Here is a 10,156-nt window from a genome sequence, read left to right as displayed (position 1 = left end):
TGTTTCCCTATATTACTCCCCCCCCCCCCATAATGCCGTCTTTGAGAATAGTGTAATGACAAGTAGATTTGCCCAAAAATTGCTTCAAAGAAGTAATCTATTATGATTTTTGCCAAAGTGAAAAATTTTGGAGTAACGTATGCAATGCTAGACGGACATCTATGTACTGTCTTATGAAGGTCAAATAATGAATGCAAATTTGAAACTTTGTTTTTCAGCTGAATGGCGTAATATTGATCAGAACAGATATCTCTAAAATTCTATTGAACTTTGTGTTTTATTCCATTCCTAGACTCAGTATATGCAACATGGACAGACAAAATTGTTTGCATTTTTGTCTAAAGTATGGTATTGTATTGAGGGTAATGCACCTTGAAAACAGATTATAAAGTGGCATCCCTGAAATGTACCCTTTAACTGTGATAATGCCCATGTACTTTTAATTTCTCCTTAAACTGAGCTTTTATGATGTGTGATGGGTAGGATGAATGAATAATTGTCTTTGGTTCAATAGCTTCATATAGATGCTCTCCATTAAATAGACATTTTATGCCAATCTAGTATCATTTGCACTGCTTTTTCCTTCAATGTTTGAGCTAAATATACACATAGAAGCATTATTTACATTACCTATTGATTGAATAGGTTGCATAATTCATTGTATAGCATATTCAGCATGCATTTTAGATTAACATTTCACCCACTACATGATGTGACTTCACTCTTAGGAATTTTCTTGGGAGTTTAGACAATGTTGTTTCACAGACCAGTAAAACACTGTATCCCTAAAGGGAGTCTGATGAAGTAAATTTAAAACCCATTGACACACAACCATTTCTCTGAGAAGTAAAAATTCAGTATAGAAATAATAATGATGATGATGATGATAATGAAATAATAATGATAATAATAATAATAATAATAATAATAATAATAATAATAATAATAATAATAATAATAATAATAATAATAAGAATAAGAATAAGAATAATAATAATAATGAGAATAATAATAATAATAATAATAATAATAATAATGTGATAGGAAAGTGATGTAACTTTAGCTTGTTTGTCTTTCTGATATGCTCCGCATATACGCTCGAGGTGAAATAAAGCCGCATCTTGCTAGAATGTTGTGCAAGTGAACTCTTTGTCAGAAACACACTACATATTTGAGTGTAATTTGATGGCAAGTAGAGAAGAAAGAAAGAGAAGGAAATGGAGGAGATGTGAGGGCATCCAGCTTAAGCCACTAGATGATGTGAATATATTGCTTTTTCTCTTTTTTTCTCTCTCTCTTTCCTTTTTTTTTTTCAGTCCTCTAGACCTTTGCCATCTTCTAGATTTCACAGCATGGGATTTGGCTTCATTTTATGATGTCATACTGAGTTGATAAGCCAGCAGCCGGGATGGTGTCTGATTTGATCGGGATGCGGATTACTTCTGAGATATGGAAGATTTGTGATGCTGGAGGTGGTATGAGGGTATGTGTGTGTGTGGGTGGATGATGTGCGAGATGGGGGGCATGGGGCAATATGACACAAAACACGGGGTGAATGTGAGTTAATCCGAGTTGTGGAAGAGATGGACAACATTATATGTGTGCAATCAATATGACATTGCACTATTGCACAATTGTGATGATATAATATAATTTTGTTGTTGTTGTTGTCCCTCTCTGCAAGTAAGATCACATGTTTGATCTTCATCGTAATAAGCCATGTGAGAAGAAGGGATTAGTCTGGGATTTGAACCCGTCACCTACTGGTTACTATATAGCTCCAGTGCTACTATCTGAGCTAAAGCCAGTTCATGGCAGTGGCACAGTGATCTTACACAAATGCATGAAGAAACTCTTCTTTGCCTTTTTCTCTTCGGTTCGACTGATTCATCAAGTTCTCAGCAAATTTGCTGAAAAACAAAAATCATTCTTTTTGTCATTATATTGGATCCTTTAGATTTTAAAGTTTAAAGCTTTAATAGAGAGATATGATCATTACACAAGATTAGTTTCATTTATTTATTTAGCACAGGAATCAGCAGGAAATTTTAAAAAAAAAGCTTACTGAGAGAGAAACAAGAATTAGAATTTCATTGTATGTTGCCAATTCAGGGACCAGTTGTATAATTGTAGATTGTATGAGGAGGCTTTTTAAAATCCTGCAACTGGAACAAATGATTACAAATTAACAACAAGGAACTCCCAATATGAAAAAGAGAAGTATTAACTCTAGTTCATGAAAACACACACACACACACACCCATTGTGTCAAGATACACAACACCAAATCACAGAAACAAGCTTTAACTAGCTAGTATGCATAAATGTGTAGTGTTAATATAAACCCATCGCTTCTTTTTCAGTAAATGAAGTTACAGCCTACTTCACCATTATGTTGCAAAAGACATATGACTTTGCAGTACTTTGGAGTAAGTCCACACAACAAATAAGCATGACTTGAAAAAAACTGTGATTTTTGACCAGTGTCCATATTCTCTTGAAATTATTGCATCATACTTGTACATATATATCTATACCAAGACATTTTTCTCTTCTCATGGCATCACACTACAGTAATCCTCAAGAGAGTTTTTTTTTTTTTTTTTTTTTTTTTTTTTTTTTTTTTTTTAAACAGTCTGTAATGTAATCTTTTCCTGTCAGGGATTTCCAGGTCTGATTTAGGCTTTATGTAGTGGTTTGAATTACAATGCTAAAGATGTCTCGAGATGAGTTGAGAATGTGTAGTTTTGAGGGATGATTAGATGAGTAAATTTTGATTGTGTAGGATAAGGTGTGACTTTTGTCGTTGAATAAGAGGGTATGGTCCTCTTTCAGACCTGGGGACCCCACTGGGGGAGCCATTCTTCCTGGGTGTGTTATGAGACGGGGGTCTTTGAGGAAGCTTTACCTTACTACTTATTGATGAATCATGGTGGTTCTCTTTTTATTTTATCTCTGAATTGCTCTTGTCACTTTTTCTTCTTTTTTTTTTTTCTTTTTCTCGTGTTTGCTGATTGATGATTATTTGTAAATATTGTGATTTTATGTGATTTCGAAATAAAACATATAAATAAAAAAAAAAGTAATCCTCAAGAGAGTATACAAATGTTTACAAACATGAACACGGCAATGGTCAGCACAATGCCATTCTAATGGGAGAGGAGGATGTAACTTTATCTACAGGAAGTGTGTTCTGTGGATCATGTGTAACTACAGCTGTGCTCCTGAGTTTCCTGTGTGTTAAGTGGAATACCACTTGACTATGGCGAGTTTGTTTGTTTTGTTTTTTAGTCCCTTCTTATCTCACTGCTTCATCCTGTTACATGTCAAGAGCGTATAGCGACAGGTTTTTATATAGGTGTGACATTAGTAGCCTGTGATTGGTTGCATGATGAGGCTTTGATAGCATGAGTTTCGAATGGCAAAAAATTTCTCCTTGGTTTGTGTGGGTCTTTCGTGTAGTTTTTGTTCCTTTTAAGAGAACTTTATGTTCACTGGTTGCAGTTTCAGTTCTGAGAGTGTTGGTTGTCACATCAGCTGTGCTAACAAGAGTCTTGCAGGAAATTCTTACAGTCTGTGTTCATTGGTCGACTGATGTTTGGACCCAAAGTCAATAGTGGTTGGTTCTCAGTTTCTGTGTATTAATGCAATGTGAGTGTAATGGTTTCAGGTTGAAATTTCATCTCTGCCATTTACTTTGATGTAATGGGAAAGATGACCACCCACTATGTGGTTCTTTCTTGGTTTTTATTACTGTAATTAACTGATTTCACATTTGTTGGGACTGTTCTCGTCAACAAACTACCACGGTAATAGATGCTGCAGTAATTCACTCGGTACTGTTCTCATTCAGGAATTATCATGGTATTTCTGGTAAGCATTGTGCAAGCATGTATCTGCAACAAGAAAAAGACACACAGAATGTCCTATGTCACATGAGAAATGTACCACAGTGGTATTTGTTACTCTATTCACACTCTAATCTTGCATGCACATTTTGAGCGAAGTTTTTATTACCCCCGTAAAGACCACAATATTTTGTGATGTATTTCGCAAGTGCATTTGTATGCACATGGCAAAATACTACACAAAATATTGTGATATTTAGCATTCAATGTGAATACACCTATTCATGTTTTGCTTTCATTCTTTGCATCTATGTGAAATTGATGGGGATAGCCTAACTTAGTGGTCCTATTTCATTCTGTGTCACCCTATACAGGAATGCTAAGGTGTGGGACTGTGTGCACCGGTACCTACTGACAACTTCTAGCGACCTGAGGGGACATGTGGGGACCGAAGGAGGATATGATGGTGGTCGATGACCTCCAGAGTGTTATACTGAAGGAGCAGTCTCTGTTGAATCAACACAGTAACATGGAGCTGGTACTATTTGTGGTGGCTGTATTCGCCTACATGGTACTCTACGTGGTCTACCAGCCCAAGAAGGAGGATGAGAAGAAAGACAAGCCTCGATCCATCAAGCGGGCTGACTCCCGCTACAAGAGGACCAGACTATTCGACGTGCTGGGGCTCTCGCTCGACCAGTGCAACACCTTCCGCGCATTCCTGGACCGCTTCTCGTCCTACGAGGAGGTGGCCCGGGCGATCAAGCTGGCTGGGATCTCGCGGAGCGACATGATCATCGGCGTGGACTTCAGCGCCAGCAACGAGTGGCAAGGGAGGAAGATATTTGGATGCCACTGCCTGCACGATGTCTCAAATAGCAAGACCTTTAACCCCTACCAGCGAGTCCTATCTATCATGGGATCAACCCTGGAGCAATTTGACTCTGATCACATGATCCCCGTGTATGGTTTTGGTGACAAATTGACACAAGACGAGGCCGTCTTTCCATTCAAAGACTCAGGTCTCCCGTGTGTAGGATTTATAGACGTACTCGAGAAGTACCATAAGGTCGCAAGGACGGTACGCCTTGGAGGGCCGACCAGCTTCGAGCCCATCATACGCAAAGCGATAGAGATCACCAGTGCCAAGCAGTCTTACCACCTCCTCCTCATTGTCACAGATGGACAAATCAAGGACACTGAGAGGACAGCGCAGGCCATCGTGGATGCCTCCAACCATCCCATCAGCATCATCGTCATCGGTGTCGGCGACGGCCCATGGGATGACATGGAGTACTACGATGACAATCTCCCGCGCAGGCGGTTCGACAATTTTCAGTTTGTTAACTTTCACCAGGTGTGTAGCAAGGCAAAGTACGCTGAAACTGCGTTCGCCTTACACGCTCTCATGGAGATTCCAGACCAGTATCAGGCGATATGCTCCCTGGGGTATCTCAAGACCACACCTGCCCCTGGGGCAAAGGACAGCAATGAGAATGTTAAGAAATCCAGATAGTCTTTCATTTGGTACAACATCTCCGCCACTGCTTCAGCAGGTCTGCGCAGTTGTGTCTGAGTTGAGCTGCTGGCTTTTTCAGCTCACTGTTCAAGTTCGTTGGGAAATCTGTATTAGGTTTGTATATGAATGTCTCCCTCTGTGTTGGACAAAATATGCAAATTTTTATTTCCTGCTATGTCACATCTTAACCCGTTGAGGACGGACTGATTTTGCTACGATATGCATTTCCCATAAACACTTGCCCGAGTACACACGGGACTCGGCCTCAAGGGGTGAAAAAAGATGTCACAAAGTGGAAGGCAATGGTAACCACTGCTTTTATTCCATTTCATCATTACAAAAGATAAAAATGACTGTGTGGTATGTAATCCTCATTAAGTATTAAATGAACATTAATTCCTGTATGTATAACTCCCAAAAAGTCTTTGAAGTTGTGGATGAAAAATCAAACCTTTGCAATATCTTTCTAACTTTAACCTTGAGGTTGGGTATTTTTGAGGTGATCCATTTCCAAAGATGTGCTTCTCCTTGTGTAGCAAAATCATTTAAAAAGTCACTGGTAGTGGATGGCCATATATGGGCATATATCTTGAATGACATATTGTCGCTGGGGCGATAAGACCTCGTATCTACAAAATGTCCAATGTTCAGGAGAGCCAAAAAACATGGCGGCCAAAGCACTGTGGTGAATGGGATAGCCTTTCCTTTGGCATGCCGTGGTGGCTTCATTTTTGGAGTAAGACAGTTGGGATTTGGACAGGACATCTCTTAACCCATTATTTGACCAATAATCAGAAAAAGTCATTTTCACCAAAATTGCAGATACAAGGTCTTATCACCCCAGCGACGATATGCAAAGACAAGGAATTTTCAAGTGTGCTGGTTATTTAAGTTTTCTGTCTCAGGTACCAACGAGATGGGTTTGGAATCATAAGAGGAAAGTTTGATAGACTGGAAATTGGTCTTTATTACATCATCATTGGTATCCGCTGCTCTTGTGATGATATTACAGACCACTTTGGGAGGAGATGTCTTCCCTTTAGGCTTCACTTTCATTCTCCATAAATCCCCTAATCCAAGAATATTATCTGCCGACTCAGTATGGAAACGTAGTCATAGCGACCGAAAGAGCAGCTGACATTTACGGCATTGAGATGGCATTTGACCTTTCTCGGATTTTAATGCCAGCGATCATTCCACGGCAGAACAAGCTGTGTGGCACATTGAGTGGTTCTAGCATAAACTTTAAGGCCCTGTAAAAGTTATGGCACATAAAATTATAGTGAGAGATAGCATGCCCTAACATCTGTTCAAATTCAATGATGACGTTATTGTACGTTACGTTAAGTACGTTAATTTCCATATATCTCAAAGGATGTGATGAACCGAATGCAATGTTTGTAGTTGAGTAGGAGACAAATCCCTTCTGAAAGGCAATGCTGCTGTACACGAAGAACAGTATGTGCCACTATCTGTCACCAGTAAATTTCTCCTTTCTTCGAAAAGAAAAGGTATATGAAAAGGTATATTCCTATATGTCACCATTAATCTGTAAACCTCTTTGCCAGAAGCTTTCTATTATTGTGTGAAATGATGCTTTCTTGAAGGTCACTGTATGTCAAGAGTGACAAGTTGCAGACATTTTATCAGTAATTTCCCCAAAACAGTACGTAGCTGTAAAGAAGTACATTTATCTGTTATTATGTGCCTGTCACTTTAATGTAGATTGACATTTCCTTGATGATTATAATGCCTTGACTGTTTGAAACTGGAATTTGTCATTGATATGAACACATGCATGCTAGTAGATGGATGTCTCGGGATAACCTCACTTCCTAACAGGGATCGATGGAATGCAATCTCTCCAGCAGTTTTCCTGGAGACAATTGACGCAGTCAGATGTCCATGTGTCAAAAAAAAAATGTCATGAGGAATATCTTTCGCAGCCTCTGATAGGTGTTTTCGCCGAAACACCTTTAATGTGCTCAACATGCATTATTAGACTGGTCCATGAAAGTGCGGCAAGATTAGGGTCTTGCCATTGTCGCTATAAAACGTCATCCGTGTGCTCAAAGCTAGATCTAGTTTGATCGATGAGTGTATGCCATGTGCTGGTGTCCGGCAGTTTTTGATGTTGTGTTTTATTAACCGTAATGGATGAGTATAATGTGCTTTGTTCTGGATTCTATTCTTTCAGACTTGATTTCAGTCATAACATTGTAGGAAAGCATCACTTATATGCTCTCTTTCTGTGACATGAATCTGGCTGCAAATCAAGTGGTCTATATTGACTTGCTGTAGTATCACTAAAATGACAGCTCAAACCATGAGTTTTGAAATGTGACTACCTCTTCAAACCTTTATAAAATGCCAGAAAACATGTATGAGATTCCTTTTTAGACGTCCTCCAGACTGCTCTATGAAAAGCAATATGTTTCATTTTCTAAAACTGGCAGATAGTAAAATACTCAAGTATTTTAATAATTCCACTGATAGTGCATGTTATGACACACCTGATTGATATCTAGACTTCTTTTCTTGACTGTCATGTCAATCATTTAAGTGGTCTAGTAGTCTTTGTAGACTCGTCAGGGTGAAAGTAGCCACAAAATTCCTACACTGTAGGTGATAGGTGTATTGGATTACTATTAAAATACTAACAAACTATTGCTGCACAGATACATCTAGTTTATACTTTCACCAGTATATCATTATAATGTGCCCTTGGAACTAAAACAGTGATAGGCAGGGATCAAAAGTGAACAACATGAAATATCATACACTAGAAAACAGTGATTGAAAACACTGGGCATGTAATTTCACACTTGTAGTGAAAGAGAACTTACCCTCATAGTTGTTTCACATAAAGTCTGTGGCAGAAATGAGATAAATCAGAGAAGTCAGTGGATCTAATCTTTGTTTTTTTGAAAAAGTTTTCTTCTCTTTGGAGGAAGCTATCAGTTGCAATGACAAGTAATGGCATGGTGGTGATAACTATTAATTGGGTCTGCTTTGTATCAAAGGGAAATTAGTCCATACTGATATTTTTTTTTTCTTTTTGACCAGTACTTCTCTTTATTTTCAAGGAGCAGGGTTTCAATGAAAACATTCCAGTTTTGAATCCATGGTGTACATTTCATTTATACTTTGTCAAATGAATTTTTTTCCCTCCCAATGTTCACTCGGTGAAAATAATTTTGAATGTTGCACTTTTATGATACTCGTCTGTACGAAGATTGTATGGGATGTCAATATGAGGCAGTAAATGGTCAGTTTGATATTGTTTGGTCAGGCCATTGTAAAATCTTGTAAGCTTCTCCCACAGTTTTTCAGCCTGCAATAATGTACTTTGTAGAAGACTTTTGGTTTACATAGTGGCCAAATGGTGTATGGTGTAGTTGTGCCAGACATTTGTGTTCATTGAACAAGACATATTTCCATGGCAACTATGATTTGTGGCTGTAGAAATTTTGTACAGAGTGAACTAGTACTTTCCACAGTTTTTTGAAACAATTGTGATGGAACTTTGAGCACACAATAGTATGCGAGTTTCAGTCTTCAACACTGGCTATCTGCAAATGTAGGGCAAGCCACTACCATGGCAACCGTGATTTATTGCTTAAATCTTTCCTTTTAGAAAGCAGTTTTGCATGGTGACCAATTTTCTTTATAGTAGGTAGCATTGCTACTTCATTGTGGTGGTGTGTGGGAATAATGACAAGTCACAATAGGAGTGTCTACAAACACAGTCACTGCAGACTGTCTTAATGACATCAGGATACAGAGATGATAAGTTGACACATGGTTGGCTCTTGAATATTGTGACTGTTTTTGTTGTTTGCTTGTTTTTTGACGTATATGAGACTTATGTCTTATGTATCATCATTAGACCCATACTTTTCATCTTTATTTTCAATCCTGCTAACATTCCATATTGTATATGCACTGTTATTATGTACGCTAAATCTAACTTAATTTTATTTTTATATTTTGATAAATCCTGTGATATTTAATGGAAATGATGTCTAATCATGTCAAACTATAAACAATTATAGCTAGAGTGTATAGTTACAATGGGTACATTGTATGTATTCAATATTTATTGCTTTCTTCCATAATAGGTGTTTTGTGTTTATACCAAAAAGTTGACCTGTATTTCAGTCTGTGGCTGTGATTTTGTTTGTGAAGTAGCATATCTTGGACATTGCTCTAGCCATTCATTTTTTTTTCCTCTTCTGTATTGTCCCTTTTGAAAAGCAAAAGAAAGAGAATCATGTCTGTGAAAATGATTTGAAGTAAAATTAGCCTTGTTAATGCTGGTGTGAAATATGCAGCAGCATGTGTCCGACACCCAGAATGCTTTCTGCATCTTTGCCATGACATATGGTTTACAGGGCCAGCAAGTTCTACAACTTGGGGTCATTTCCTTCTAAGGTGATTCATAGTTACTGGTACACTAAAGGGGCTGGGGATTCCCGGAGGACATCTTGTTGTTTCTGTTCCCTTTGATATTGTAATGATAACCCAGTATACTATGTCATTAAAAAAAAAGCAATAAGGTTGTAAAGTGATCTTTTAATGCCTGCAGTGTGAACTAAAAGTATATGATGTCCCTATTATAGAAATGTAAGATAATAATCACATGGTCTTTGTTTATTTGTTTTTTTGTTTTTTTGTTTTGTTTTTTTTTTTGGGGGGGGGGTTGTGTGTGTGTGGGGGGGGGGGGCGCTCAGGCTTTTTTTTTTTTATGTGATAGTGATTAATGACCAGCTAGGGCCCAGTGATATGT

The 10,156-nt window shown here is 38.1% G+C and overlaps 1 protein-coding gene across 1 annotated transcript; it reads left to right on the top strand.

The window, feature by feature from the left end:
* The first annotated feature begins 3,789 nt into the window (after positions 1-3,789).
* Positions 3,790-6,088, top strand: LOC140226760 (uncharacterized). The gene is made up of 2 exons (XM_072307190.1): positions 3,790-3,873; positions 4,223-6,088. The coding sequence occupies exon 2, from the start codon at positions 4,288-4,290 to the stop codon at positions 5,362-5,364; it is 1,077 nt and encodes a 358-aa protein (XP_072163291.1). The 5' UTR covers positions 3,790-3,873; positions 4,223-4,287; the 3' UTR covers positions 5,365-6,088.
* Positions 6,089-10,156: the final 4,068 nt, after the last annotated feature.

The sequence above is a fragment of the Diadema setosum genome, chromosome 4, assembly GCF_964275005.1.
Source record: "Diadema setosum chromosome 4, eeDiaSeto1, whole genome shotgun sequence".
Classification (NCBI taxonomy): Eukaryota; Metazoa; Echinodermata; class Echinoidea; order Diadematoida; family Diadematidae; genus Diadema; species Diadema setosum.
This window is presented reverse-complemented; position numbering and strand designations above follow the sequence as displayed.

Coding starts and splice junctions, on each gene's coding strand:
- LOC140226760 (XM_072307190.1), top strand. CDS start 4,288: ATGTGGGGACCGAAGGAGGATATGATGGTGGTCGATGACCTCCAGAGT.